Raw genomic sequence first — 15346 nt, forward strand, 5'->3', positions numbered from 1 at the left:
GGTGGCCAAAGGGATTCAGGGCCCCCAACAACCAGCAATAGCAGGAAGTTGTCGTTACCCCTAGACATGAAGGGGTGGAAGGAAATGGTACTCCTGGAGCCCTGTAAGAGCTAAATCCACTAGCAGGAGTGGGAGATAGTTCTAGAGAGACAGGGCAGGGAAGGAGTATGGAACCGACACCCCAGTCTTTTCTCCTCCTGCTGCCCTCTGACCTCTGGCCTGCCATTGGCTCCCCCTGTCCAGAAGCTGGCCAGCAAGATAAATACATAAGGTGGTGTCATCCATGGGGTCACCCTCTTGAGGTATGGAGCAGGGCAGGGCAGAATGGATTTGGGGGCAGGTAGGTGGAGTAACCACAACAGAGGTCTTGAAAAGTTTTCTTAAAGACCCAGCATTTATTTTTATACTGTAGCCATGTGTGAGATATATATTTGTATACAGCAGATAGCTGGTTGTGGTCCACACTCCAGGCAGTGAAACAAAAGTAGCTCCAGTGTGTGGCATTTGTTCATGGGGTAGCAACATATGGATAACTGAATCAGTAACATCTGAGTTACAGATTAGAAGGCTGTGATAATTTTCAGATTTAACTATTTAAAACACTTCAAATTTTTCTCTTTGATTTTTTCCTAAAGGCGTAGTGAAGAAATATTCCCGAGAAGATGTTACAAGTTTGGTCTTCAAGCTAGGAAAATAATTTTATGCAGCATCTAATGCATATATATCAGTTCCTTTGCCACTACCAAAAAAAGAAGGGGGAGGGGGAAGAGGAGGAGGAGAAAGAGAAGAAAAAAGAAAAAAATTTTTTTTCCCCACAAAAGCCCTTTGAGTTGCTATTGATTAACGTTAATTGGAGATTTTACTTTCAGAGTGGTTGACTCCATGGCCCAGTGCTGCACGCACGGTATTGGGGAGCAGAGGACTGTTTTGTGGTTCAGGGCTTCATCCTGCAGTTGGTTTCCTGTGTTTCCTAAGGAGCCACTCACATTGCACCAGAACCACAAACTGGGAGGAGAGTAAGGCCAGACAGCTCAGCCACTCAGCAGCCATCTGCTCAGGAAGCAGCCCCCAGGAGAGGGAAGTGAAAACTGCAGGGAAGTTCTGGGGATGTGTGTTTCACATGCTGTGTTTTCTAAAGTTACACCATTCCCTGAGGAAGAATGGAACACCACCTCCAGAAAAGCACTCTCCGTCCCCGCCTTTGGATTTTAAAGCAAGGCTAGGTGTCCAAGACTCCTCACAGGAGAAAATGATTCTCTCTTCATGTCCACCTGGCCACAGCATTCCCTTTAAGCCTTGGATTCGGCTGCGATATCCTTAGTGTCCCTGTGGGCCCCAGTGCTGACCTGCTGTGCTTCTGAGAGGTCTTGCAAGAGGACTTTGCCCAGGGCTGAGGCAGGACGTTCCCCTTAGAGCTTTACTCTTTGGCAAGATAAGTTTGCCTCCTGTTAAAATGCAAATGCCATGGGGTGCCTGGGTGGCTCAGTCCATTAAGTGTCCGACTTCAGCTCAGGTCGTGATCTCGTGGTCCATGAGTTTGAGCCCCAAGTCCATGAGTTCGAGCCCCAAGTCGGGCTCTGTGCTGACAGCTCAGAGCCTGGAGCCTGTTTCAGATTATGTGTCTCCCTCTCTCTGACCCTCCCCCATTCATGCTCTCTCTCTGTCTCAAAAATAAATAAAGGTTAAAAAAAATTTTTTTAATAAAAAAAAAATAAAATGCAAATGCCTTGGGAAGGGAAGCATACAAAGACTTCTGACTCATTTACTTGGGTGGTCACTTGGTGGCGGAGAAGGGCTGGGCAGGAGTGGGCCCATTCCTGATTTACATTTTCCTATAAGGTCTTTTCGTTCTTTTTGCAGAACCCATTTTTAAAAGAGAGGCAGACCCTAGATATTCTCAGGGTGGAGGAAACCCCTCTAAACCTAAATGAGGAAAGAGATAGTGAAGGTCAGCAGATGTTCCAGGCTGGCCTCATCCTTCTCACCAAGGTTTTAAAGAGAGTTGAATGATTTACAGAGACCAGTTTGCAAATGTTCTGGTCTTATATTTGGGTATCCTGGCGAGAGGAAAGGTCAAAACATAAATGATACTACAAGTATTATCTTGATTATAGCAGCCACAGACTTTAGTTGGTTTTTAAGACAAAACATGGACAGAGAAGCATGTTGGAGCTGCTGGGTGGCAGCAGTTCAATGATTGAGGGCAGAAAAAAATATTTAGTAGTCGTTTCATAACAAGATTTGGAGCCAAAGATTAGTTCTAGTTAAGTTGTAGAAATGCATCCTATATGTAGTGTGGAAGCACGTTGCTAAATGGGAAATTTTAAAGCATCAAACATTTACTAACTTCACTGTCCCCACCAATGAAAACCTGAGCATGTGACCTTGAAATTAAGTCATAAATGAAAGGAGGGTGGCACCGTTTTGGATCCTGCTCTACATCACCTGGTAATCAAATCTGGTAAGAAAATGAATTGGATTCTCTGAATTTTGGAAACAAGGCAAAATCAAATTACCCAGTGGACAGCATCCTTACTGCCAGGATCATTGCCTGTCTGACTTCCCCACTGAGATTGACACGCAGCTATTCTCATGCACCTAAGCCTAGAGCTATGTTGCCTTATCTATTTAGTGCTACCATTTTTGTTCCTATTCTCCACCCCCTCTGACTTTCATCCTCCATAGATTTCTTTTTAAAACTCAGACATGTTTGTATTTTGTGTGTGGATAGCTGAAGGCATGCCAGGAAAAGAACAGCACTGGGCATGTTCTTTGGTATAGGCTGTACAGTGTTTCTAAAGTCTTTGGCAAGATTCAAAAATTGTGGCACATGGCCTTTCTGGAAAGGTGCTGTCAACATTGTGGCTGAAGGAATGCTGTGTGTAGCTGTCCTTACTGCTACCCTTCCATCCCAGCAAACCAATGCTCTATTTCTGTGGAATGAACCATTGTACTAAAGCTGGCCCTGTAGATTTGTTTCCTATGGCTACTCTACTTAATCTGTGATGTAGCTGCATTGATTGTGCAGTGGTGTGGGTGAATCATTGAGTGTAGAGTGAATAGTTCTTCCATAAAGCTCCATGTTGTGGAAACAACCAGAAATGAATTGTTGCCAATAATAGTAACAGTTGGAAACAAAAGAAGAGTAAACATGTTGCATGTACAAAGTTCTTTGGTACTGGAATGGTCCTTTCAGGTGAACCCACAGGTGTATGAGTGATTTGAAGGTAGGCAATACTTTTCAGTCATTTAGAAAGGCATTTTCTTAGGTGGCGTTTTCTGTTCGTAAAAAAATGAACATCATAGTGCTCTATGTTGCTACTGTTCAGTGTTGCTCGTGCAGGAAAGGTCTTCACAGAGTGAACGGTGGTTCTATATCAGATGAATTGGGAAGTGAGTGACAGCTATAGAGAAAAAAGATCTCTCTGATGATTTCAGGCCATTGACTTCGCGGATTTGTACCTGTGAAAATATAGAAAGCATTTTCATCGGTTAGCTTCTGGCTAGGATGTTGAGAGAATCGATATTTGGAATCTAGAGATGAAGGGGGCTAGTTAAATAAATGCGATTATACTCATTTAGAATTTTTTAAAGGAACTTTAAATGTATCTAGGCATAGATTCTAGTAAGTGGCTTATCTGTTATATTGTTGAAATCTGAAGGGGGGAATTGCCTTTCTGGGATCAATGTGGACATCTTTTTGGAAATCAAGATAATATCCATCTGGAGGTGAAAAGGCTATCTGATGACCTCCATAGTTGCCTGGTCTGTGATGTGGACACTGGCAGCATGAAGGAAGATGGCTTTGGAAGTTAAACTTTATATAGAGGTGAGGTTTTTAAGCAACAGGTGATTTTACTTGGTATGTTCAAGATTCCCGAGATTCTAAATTCTATTAGGGGTGAGAATACTTTACATGGAGTCTTCTGTCGAGGAACTGATTGTAGGAAACTGTGGTGTGTGTGTCTCTTTGGAGTGTTATGATGGAACACTGAGTTACTCATGTTCACGGCTCTGGTTGTTGCGTTTCCCTTACATTGTGAAAACTGCAAACAAAGATATCATGCTAGTATCCTGTCTTTGTATACACACAGCCCGACAGTTTCTCTAGTAGTATAGAAAAAGTAATACCTAGGTTCTTCTGGGAAGAAATATGGAATTAGAAGATGTTAGAGATCATTTAGTTTGTACCATCTCTTGGCTTATGCAGAAATTGAAGCCCAGAAAGGTTAAAAGATTGCCCAAAGTCATACAGCCAGCTGGGCAGCAGTTGGTCATATTTCTCCTGTCTCCTGGTCCAGTCTCCGCCCTTTGAGGCCATTTCAGATTGTAGTAGGTCATTCTGAAGGACAGCTTAGGTTTCTCCTCTGGGTGAAAGCCCAGGAACAAACAGGTAACATTCACCTCTTTGACATAATAACTGCATCTGTAAAAATAGAAATTCCATGAGAATGAAGGGACTCCAGCAAAATCTGGTGAAAAGGGAGCATCATAAACAGAAGGGTAGTATTCAGCTTACATTTCTGTCCATGCTGCATAGGCCACAAGCAGCACAGGTGTGAAGGCTTATTACGTATCCCACAATTCTGGGGCACCTGGGTGGCTCAGTCAGTTAAGTGTCCTTCTTTGGCTCAGGTCAGGATCTTATGTTTGTGGGTTTGAGCCCTGCAATCAGGCTCTGTACTGATAGCTCAGAGCCTGGAGCCTGCTTCAGATTCTGTCTCCCTCTCTCTCTCTGCCCCATCCCCGCTTGTGCTCGCTCTCTCTCTCTCTCTCTCAAAAATAAATAAATATTTAAATTAAATAAACATTAATTAGTTAATTTAATAAACATTTAAATTAATAAACATTTAAAAATTACATATACATATATTTATATTTATATATCCATCCCACAGTTCTTTCAAGAGATCTTAAACCTTTATTTAGTTCATTATTTCTTCTCTTCTGAGGCCCCTGCCCTACATTTTCATTTCCCCAGAAATAAACCATACTCCCACTTCTTTTGATGAACCCGAAAAGCATCTCCAAACAGATCCAAATGATAGACAGCTGCAACAGAACCCAGTTACATAGAGCACCAGGGAAATGAGCCCAAATTATACTGAACATGAATTGCAACCCAAGACAAATTATGTTCACTAGGTGTATTTCAATTGTTACAGTCATTGTTTCATAAATTAGAGTCTTCCTTAACAGAAGACCTGTATATGAATGTTGAATACTTTATGTATAATATAGCTATAGCATTGTAAAAAAGTGACATCAAAAAGCATGTGGAAGCACCTTATATTGGCTTTGTATCATGAAGGAAAGGGACATTTTGATGGCCTGCAAAGAGAAGCTGGAGAGTGATGTCACGGGCACTCTGATTAGGATGGAGGACCCAAGAATTAATAAGTTAATGGTCAGGAAATTTAAAAATGAAAAAAAAATCTAAGGAAAAAAGTCCCCAGTTTCCACAATGTGGTGATTTGAAGAAAAAGACCTATTTGGTCTATGTTTTGATTTAAGAGTAGATTCAGAAGGTTCTGTGCTCATTCACTCATTCACCCCCACTGCATGCAAAATACCGTGAATAGTTACATAGAGCAAACCAAAAGTAAACAGCTATCTATTTTTACCTTTAAAAAAAAACCCACAGGTTTATGGAAATACGATGTTCACACTGTAAAGTTTACCTATTTCAATTAAGTGATTTTTAGTAAAACTGACAGCTGTCAACTACCACCACCAAAATCCAGTTTCAGAACACATGCATCACCCCAGAAAGATACCTCATGCCCATTTGCACTCAGTCTCTGTTTGCACCCCCAGCCCCAGGTAACCACGCATCAATTTCTGTCTCTATATATTTGCCTTTTCTGTACGTTTTATGTATAAGTGGCTCAATAATATTTCATTGTATGGATATGTGACATTTTGTTTATCCATTTCCCCTGTTAATCAACATTTGCATTATTTACACTTTTTCATTATTGTGCATAATGCTGATACAAATACATAAAAGTCTTTGTGTGATAAAAGTTTTCATTTCCCTCGGCTAGATATCTAATAGTGGTATATCTGGGGCATATAGTAAATTTATGTTTAATTTTTAGAGAAGTTGCAAAAATTTTCCCCAAAGTGTTAAAAATCAATTGACCACGAATGTAATGATTTGTTTCTGGATTCTCAATACTGTTCTCATGGCCATAGGACTATCTTCATGTCAGTACTGCACTTTCTTGATTACGCTTTCTGATAATAAGTTTGGAAATCAAGAAGTGTACATCCTACAGGTTTGTTCTTTTTTCCAAATCATTTTGGCACTTTTAGTTTCAGTATCTCAATTTCTGCAAGAAAACCCAGAAAACAAAAAACTTACTGAGATTTTGATGTGAGTTATATTGGATCTAGAGATCAGTTTGGGAAAAATAGCTGTCTTAACTATATCAAATTTTCCAATCCATAATAAACATGATATGTCACTCCAATTGTTAGATCTTTCATTTCTCTCAGCAATCTTTTCTAGTTTTCATTGTATAGTTCTTTCACTTATTTTGATGTTTATTCCTAAATATCTGTTCTTTTTGATACTGTTATAAATGAAACTCTTTTTTTTTAATTTTTTTAATGTTTATTTATTTTTGGAGAGAGACAGTGTGAGCAGGGAAGGGGCAGAGAGAGAGGGAGACACAGAATCTAAAGCAGACTCCAGGCTCTAAACTGGCAGCACAAGAGGCTGTCACAAGGGCTCAAATTCATGAACTGCAAGATCATGACCTGAGCTGAATTTGGACCTTTGACCAACTGAGGCACTCAGGTGCCCCTTGGTTTTCTTTTCTTTTCCCTTTTTTCTTCTCTTTTCTTTTCTTTTCTTTTCTTTTCTTTTCTTTTCTTTTCTTTTCTTGAGAGAGACAGGGCACAAGTGGGGGAGGGACAGAGAGAGAGGGAGACACAGAATCAGAAGCAGGCTCCGGGCTCTGAGCTGTCAGCAAGCAGCGCAATGCAGGGCTCCAACTCACAGATCACATGATCTTGACCTGCACAGAAGTCACACACTTAGCCAACTGAGCCACCCAAGGGCCCCTTGGAATTCTTTTCTTAGCTTTATTTTAAGATATTCATAGCTGGTACATGGAAATACAGTTGGTTTGTTTTTGTAGATCTATCTTGTATCATGACATCCTGCTGAGCTTGTTAATTAATTCTGGTAGTAGCTGGGTGGATTCCTTAGAGTTTGCCATGTAGAAGATCATAGCATTCATGAATAAAGACAGTTTTATTTATTCCTTTCCAACCTGGATGCCTTTATTCTTTCCTTGACCTGATTGTACTCGCCAGAAGCTCAAGTACAATGTGTAGGAGGGGCAGAGTGCCTTGCCTTGTTTCTGATCTTAAGGGTTTTCATCATTAAGGATAATGTTTGCTGTAGGCTTTTCATAGATGATTTTCACTGAGTTGAGAAAGTTCCCTTCTGTTCCTAGTTTGTTGGGAGTCTTCATCATGAAAGGTGTTGGGTTTTGTCAACTACTCTTTCTCCATACATTTAACAATATGGCTTTATCCTTTATTCTATTAATATGGTGTATCACATTAATTGATTTGTGGATGTTAAAACAGGTTTACATTCCTAGGATGCTTGGTAATCATGTACAGTCCTTTTTGTATGTTGCTGGATTTACTTGCGAATAGTTTCTTACAGATTTTTTACATCTATATTCAAGAGGAGTATGTAGGTTCATAGTTTCCTTTTCTATGGTAGCTTTGGTTTGGGATTGGGGTAATACTTGGCCTTCCCTCTTGTAATATAAATGATCTTCCTGGTAATTTCTGATTTCCTGGGGTTCCTCTTTCCAGTCCTCCAGCCAGAACCTAAGGTTTTATGTTCTCAGCTCAGCTGCATGCCTCCACTTACTTGCATCTGGAGCCAAACAGGGGCCAGGGAAAGAGAAAGAGAGAGAGAACACCGGGGTTCACTCACCCTCTTGGAACCTAGCACCACTAACCAGACAAGAAGATTCCCCTCCTTCAGAGATTTAGCTCCTTTGGACTCACACTGCCAACACTGATGCCCCTACCACAGGACTGCTTGTGGACTGGGGTCTGAGAAGAAGACAAGGGGATTTCTCTAATTTTTGTGAGTGTTAGGAGTTCCTTTTCCCATTAAGCCAGAACTACAGGGCTTCTCCTAGAGCCCTCTGTCTGCACCCTGGTGCCACTGTTGTGTTTTGGGCGGCCTTGTGATCAGGCCATGAAATACCAAGGAAAAAAATGGTAAATTTCTCACCAGTCTGTTAGTACTTTGAATTTAAGTCTTCTTTCCCAAGCCATTTGTTATTTGCCTTCCAGAATGATAAAATAGATCTTACCTAGAAACTCAAATGCTGCATGTCTGTTTTTTAAATCTTGTTTTCTAATAATTCATTTTAAATTTATTTTACAGGAGCACTGGTTCTAAAATTTATTGGAAGTAAAGCATAATGACTGTTCTGGTTGATGTAATGAGGGCTTTGGGCTTTGGGGGAGTGGAGGATATAGTGGGGACTGGGTCTTTCTACTAGTGATCAGTCAACAAGCATATAGAAAACAGGATTTTAAAATTAGACTCTACAAATCAAAATGATGCTGCCAGTTTCTTCGTGTAGTGGACACAGCATGACATTCACTTCAAGTCTTGAGTCATACAGTACCATTTGAACATTACAACGTGGTCCTTTCCTTTACTTTTTCTGAAATTGCCTGTGGTAAAATTTTCCCAGAGAGATTATAATTGAGCTGGGCTTTGAATGAGTTATCTGAACAGGAAGGATGTTGCTCATTTTTTAAAAATATTTTTTCTCAAAAAATTAATAAATAAAAAATAAAAGTCTTTTTCTTCTGTATTCTTCAGATTAGATCATTTCTGTTGATTCATCTTCAAGTTTCTTTTTTCTGTCATATCAATTCTGCTATTGAGCCCTTCCAAATATTGTGGTTTTTTACTCCTAAAATTTTTAATTTTTTAAAAATAGTTTCTATTTCTCTGCTGAAAACAACTACCTTCCCATTCATTTCAAGAATTCAACCTCATGGACCATGGTTATAACTGCAGATTTAAAGTCTTTATCTGATTACTCTAACACCTGGGTCATCTCAGGATTGTGACCTATTGATCACCTTTTAACTTGAAAATCAGTCATATTTGCTTTTTAAGACCTTTTTTTATGCTTTTATCTTAGTTTTGAGAGAGAGAGAGAGAGAAAGCGAGCAAGCAAGTGGGGGAGGGGCAGGAAGAGAGGGAGACACAGAATCTGAAGTAGGCTCCAAGCTCTGAGCTGTCGGCACAGAGCCTGACGTGGGCTCGAACTCACAGACCATGAGATCATGACCTGAGCCAAAGTCGGCTTCTTAACCGACTGAGACACCCAGGTGCCCCTGCTTGCTTTTTAAAAGTATGTTGCAGAGGCGCCTGGGTCTTTTAGTCAGTTGAGCATCCAGCTTCAGCTCAGATCATGATCTCATGGTTTGTGGGTTTTAGCCCCACATCAGGCTCTGTGCCAACAGCTCAGAGCCTGGAGCCTGCTTCAGATTCTGTCTTTCTGTCTCTGTCTCTCTGTCTCTCTCTCTCTCTCTGCCCCTTCCCCACTTGTGCTCTGTCTCTGTCTCTCAAAAATGAATAAATGTTAAAATAAGTATAAATAAATAAATAGATAAATAAATAGATAAATAAAAGTATGTTGTATTCTGGACTGTATCTGTATATACTGAATATTATGTTTTAAGACCATGGATCCTGCTTAAATTCTCTGGGAAATGTTGACTTTTTTTATGTGTTAACATTTTGATTAGTCTTAGGCTGCAGAATTTGGGCCATGTGGTAGATGGGAACACTGGTTCCCATATATCAGTTCAATTTTATTTTATTTAAAAATTTTTTTAATGTTTATTTATTTTTGAGAGAGAGAGAGACAGAGTGTGAGCAAGGGAGGTGCAGAGAGAGGGAGACACAGAATCCTAAGCAGGCTCCAGGCTTCCAGCTGTCAGCACAGAGCCCGACATGGGGCTCAAACTCACAAGCCATGAGATCATAACCTGAGCTGAAGTCAGACGCTTAACTACGCCACCCAGGCACCCCATCAATTCAATTTTAAAAGCTTATTCCCAATAACATAGAACAGGAAGTACTCCAGAATGATTATACAAAGTATATGTATATTCTCTAATTTTTGATAGTGCAATTCTCAGTAGAGAATCCCAGACTACCCTGTATCTGTGATTTTCACTGTCTGTGTTGACTTTTTAAATCAATTATTAATGTTTTATATTTTTTAGCAACAGAAATCTCCAGGAAATCCAACAAATAAAATCAAATCAAAAAAATTGGATCCTCTCAAAGGCCAGAAAGTTATTGCAAGATGTGATGAAAATGGCTTTTATTTTCCAGGTAGATAATCTATTTTGTAAGATTTTTTTGTTAACTAATATGATATTAGGGACCTGAGGTTCTTAAACTGTGCTTTCCCTAGAATACTACATTTCATAAGCTGTACTAAGATATTCTATTTCTAAAATGAAATGATGATGGGTTTCTACTTATATTTGTAGGGGGGGAAATAGCCAGAAAATATATTTCATCTTTAATTTGTTTAGTAAAAACTTTTACTATACATCTGTTATGTTCTATGTATGTAATATTCCTAAAGTGTTGGTCTCACATAGTCAGCAAGCAGACGAAAATTCTTGTCTTCATGGAGTTTACATTCTACTGAGAGACACAGACAAGCAAGCAAATAAATGCAGTGTGTAGTGTGTCAGATATAGTGCTGTAGAGAAAAATCAAGCTACAAAGGGAATTGAGAGTGTCAAGGTAAAGGCTGCAATTTCAAATATGGTGGTCAATGAAGAGCTTCTAGGGAAAATGATGTATGAGTAACACTTAAAGAAGGAGAGGCAAGTCATTATCTCGGGGGAGGGAGTTCTGAGCAGAAGGAATAGCACTGCAAAGTCCTGAGGCTGGAGTGCATATTGGTGGAAGAGGCCAGTGTGGCTGAACCTGAGAGCTTTTCCCAAGCATTTCCTGGGACATGTGATCCTGAAGGAATCAGCCAGGTGACTTTCAAGTGAGAGCTTTGTAGACAGTGAAAATAATATGTATCTAGAGGTGGAGAAAAGCATTTTATATCTGGCGAAATAAAGCAGAGTATGGCTGGAACCTAGAATGCAAAGAAAGATAGGAAATAATAAAGGTCTTCAGAGAGGTAAGTATGAGGCCATTCATAAAAGGTTATGTTAAGAAGTTTGGATTTTACTGGAGAGCCACATTTAAAGCAAGGAAAAACATAGTCATGCTTGAAGTTCACAAAAGCTCTCTCCCATTGTTGTGTAAAGAGTAGATATGGAGTGGGTTGGTTTGGGCCATGTGGTAGATAGTGGTACCTACATGAGATGTTGGTAAGGACTGGAAGACAATGATGTGTCTGGAACATGATGAATTGTAGGTACACTACTTATGTGTTGATGTCTCAAAAATATCTGTCTCCAGACAGATTTCCTTCTTGGGACTCTAGGCCCCTATCTCCAAATGCTTGCAATGCTGAAGTTGTCAGAAAAGCAATTAGAGATAAGGGCCTAGAGTCTCAAGAGGAAATCTGTCTGGAGATAGAGATTTTTGAGACATCAACACATAAGTGTCATTGATATCATGTAAGGGCCTATAAGGGAAAAGAGAGCTTAGGGAAAGAGTCCTAGGAAGATCCATGGGGCAAGAAGATGATATCACAGAAACATAGCCAGTCTTGCATAGGCATTATCTGTCAATCACCAGTGAAAAGAATCATCCTTTATTAATGAAATTTAATTAAATCTTTTTAATGGGAAGAATGCTTTAGCAGGAGTTTTAGTTTTTGGTAGGCATGTGTGGAGAACTGACAGCTAGGATATTTTATTTGAAATTTGCTGAATGTGCTTTGGAGTTGACTGGATGAGACAGATCTGAGCATTTGAGATGAGCATATAAGCCAAGGCGTGAAACTCTTGTTTGCAAGAGCAGGGTCTGAAAACCTTCTGTTTCCTTGGGACCCAGATTTGCGAGGTGAGGATTACACAGAGCTACCCTTACTTGGTTTTCTGAATTGGAGCCCTAGAGAGGGGTCAGAGACTAATTTGGCAGTTGAATGGAAATGCAGGAAAGGACTAAATTCCAAATGGCTGCATTAGGGCTTGGTATCAATTTGCTGGCCAGGGTTCTGGAGAAAAGTAGAATGGCTCAAACTTTCACTTGGCACCATCCCTGTGTGACAAGAAATGCCAGAGACCTACTGCTGCCAAGGTGGGGAAGTAGAGGAAACAGGTATAACCAGGGCCACATGCAATACCTGAGATCATGTCAGCAATGATTATTGCCCTGTTTTGTTTTGTTTTATTTTGTTTTGTTTTGTTTTGTTTTAAATGTGCAATTAGAGGCAGAGAGCACAGACCCCCTAACAGTTGCATGGGATCTGGCTATTCCAGAATTTTTCATTTGCAGCTGTGTTTAAACTCAAGTAAGACAGTTTGGAGGAAATACATTACTCGTATAATCAGTCATTTCTATTAGTGGCTTGTTAGTAAACACTGACTCAGACAATTAAATGCTAATGCATGTGTTACTGGATGTACTTAGCTTTTGTTCCCTCTCCCCTCAATGAATCTTTAATCAGGAATTTCAACCCTACCATCATAGACTTAATCCCTACCATCATAGACTTAAAAAAATAATTTCAGACTTAAAGAAAAGTTGCAAGAATAGAGAACTTTTGTATACTCTTTACCCAGATTTGCCAATTTTTAATTTTGTCATGTTTATTTTACCACATTTATTATTTTATTTTATTCCCTTTCTTTCTCTCTACTTATCTCAACACATACACATTATTTTTCTGAACTATTTGAGATTAGGCAACATCGTTGTGCCCCATTACCCCTTAATGCATCAGTCTGTATTTCTCAAGAACAAGGGTACTCTCTTAACATAATCATAATAAAGTTACAAGATTCAGGAAATTTAACATTATTATAGTACTTTTTATCTGTATATTTCAATTTTGTTAACTGTCCCAATTCTGGCTTTATATTTTTTGTCTCTAGAATAGGCCCAGTACAGAATCATGTATTCCATTTAATTAACATGTCTCCTTAGTCTTCTTTAATCTGGAATTATTTTCCAGCCTTTCCTATCATTTTTCATGATACTGATGTTGAGTAAGGTCAATTACTTTATAGAATGTTCTGCAGATAGCTTAGACTCAGAGTGTGTATTTCTGGACAGATTGCTAGGGCGTCCCATCCAGAGACACATGATGTCCGTCTGCCCTCATTAATGACACTAATTGAGATCACCTGGTCACCGTGCATTACTATTTCTCCCTTGGAAAAAAGGCCAAATAGAGGTTTGTGGAGCACAAGCATGATATTCATCGGTGACTCCTTTTCTGAGAACTTCTATTCAAAGCCTGCTAAACATTTCTAATGGAAAATATCTGGCTTTAAAATGTACCTCAGTAGTAGGTGGCTTTGGAGTGACTGGATCAGAATATCTGTTGCTTCAGACCAGGAGCTGGAGCAGAGCTGGCCTGGAGGAGAGCTGGCCTGGTTGTGGCTGCCGTCCTTGGCAATCAGGGCAGGGATTTCTGTGTGGCTGACTCTCTCCCAGGGTCAGCGTGGATTATCTAGTTAAGGAATGACTGCATTGTTCAGAATGGAAGTGACAAGCTGATAGCCTGGCTCATCAGCATGATGAAAGGCAAGGAGGAAGACACATTTCAATACCTTATTTTAAGTCCCTATTTGCAGGAACTGGGTCATCCTTCCTGTCCTTCAAGAAGCATTTACTTCAGGAAATTCACGATGATGAAAAGTCTTGAGTTGCAAAAATTTTCTGCACTGTGCCAGAGAAACAAGTTATAATGGAAGAAAAAAGCAGGTGGCAGAGGTGGGAGGGGGGACCTGAATACCTTCTCAGGTATAATGATTTAGGGTCAGAAAATTCCAAGTTTTTATTTATTTGAAGTCTGCCTTTCTCCTCTAGTAGCCATGTGACTGGAATGACTGAAGTTCTCTGAGCCTCAGTTTATCTTTATCTTTCTGAATGAGATTTAAAACAATTAGAATCCCTATAAGGTTGTTATGTAGATTAAATATGGTCATGTACAGGGGTTCCTGGGTGGCTCAGTTGATTAAGCATCCGACTTCAGCTCATGGTCTCATGGTTCATGAGTTTGAGCCCCACATTGGTTCTGTGCTGACGGCTCAGAGCCTGGAGCCTACTTCGGATTCTGTGTCTCCCTCTCTCTCTGCTCCTCCCCCACTCTCTCTCTCCCTCCCCCTCTCTCTCAAAAATAAACAAACATTTAAAAAAAATTTTACATATGGTAATGTACAGTATTTTCTGAATTGGGAAGTGTCAAGTGTGTGTAAGGAGTTTTTGTGTCATCCCATGTGAAAGCTTCTCTTAGGAGATAGAAACAACTCCTGTCTTCTCCTGGGCATCAAGGGAGCTGCTTGCAATTTTAAAACTTTAACAGCCATTTAGAAACCTTAGCAGAAATTCATAAGGGCAAGAATTAGCACAGGGGACAAGAAAGAAACCTGAGGCTGAAGGAAGGAGAGAATATGATGAATAGGTGTGCAAGATGACTTTCAGGGGAGTGGGGCAGGTAGAGGGGCTGCTTTTGGTGAAGCAAAGCTAAAGCCTTTTTTCAGGAGATGGAATTTAAGCTGGGCTGTGAATATGAGAAAGTTCTTACAGCCAAAGGTAAAAAGATCCAGTCTCCAGCCAGAGCAATTCCTGTTTGGAGTAAAGATTGAGAACTACTCCTGCGTCTTTCACCCCATGAACTGACCTACCTACTTGGAGTATTTCTGCAGTCTTCTGACCGCTGAGAATGGGCCACATTTTTGCTGAGGGCCTCAACAAGGGCACATTCCCTTTTCTCCAGCCTAAGTACAGGAGAGCCCTCTGGCTGAGGTGGGGGTGCGGGTGCGACTTGTATCCAAGGAAGATGACTGGGATTGCCAAGATGGGGTGAGCCTAAGGAAATAGGCATCATTTGTCTTTATATTTTAAATCTGATTCCTTTCAGGGGTTGTGAAGAAGTGTGTGAGCCCCACCCATGCACTGGTGGGCTTCAGGTATGGAGACACCAAGGTTGTGCCGACCTCATTCATCACACCTGTCGGGGGTGCCATGCCCTGCCCGCTGCTCCAGGTACCTGCTACAGCGATCCGGGGGCACTTTCCACCATCCCCACAGTTGTGGATAATGGGATGGTGAGGCCACTGCTGGGCCTTTGCTAAACATCTGGTTGGGCTCCTCTTGGGAGCTTGAGTTTGAGCAGGAAAAGCA

General features: G+C 40.4%; 1 protein-coding gene and 1 long non-coding RNA gene across 9 annotated transcripts in view; one reads left to right on the forward strand and one right to left on the reverse strand.

The window, feature by feature from the left end:
• Positions 1–15346, forward strand: part of VWA3B (von Willebrand factor A domain containing 3B) — a 214686-nt gene that overhangs the window by 183443 nt on the left and 15897 nt on the right. For 6 of the 7 annotated variants that reach the window (XR_015249267.1, XR_015249268.1, XR_015249269.1 and 3 more), the window contains exons 23-24: positions 10297–10408; positions 15084–15208. Coding sequence is in view for 3 of the 7 variants with exons in the window: in XM_086701270.1 (XP_086557396.1) it covers positions 10297–10408; positions 15084–15208 (237 nt within the window). In the remaining 4 variants the exon portion in view is untranslated. The remainder of the gene's footprint in view (positions 1–10296; positions 10409–15083; positions 15209–15346) is intronic. The other variant, XR_015249270.1, reaches the window with a different exon arrangement.
• On the reverse strand, positions 1246–13643 carry LOC147582557 (uncharacterized). Of its 2 annotated transcripts, none has more exons than XR_015249273.1 (3): positions 13499–13643; positions 4192–4426; positions 1246–3462 (listed from the first exon to the last, which is right to left on the reverse strand). It is a non-coding gene; the product is annotated as an uncharacterized LOC147582557 (long non-coding RNA). The 2 variants fall into 2 exon arrangements; XR_015249272.1 differs by having other exon boundaries at positions 4132–4426.

This window comes from Puma concolor, chromosome A3, assembly GCF_028749965.1.
Source record: "Puma concolor isolate L17-30 chromosome A3, mPumCon1.1.hap2, whole genome shotgun sequence".
Taxonomy (NCBI): Eukaryota; Metazoa; Chordata; class Mammalia; order Carnivora; family Felidae; genus Puma; species Puma concolor.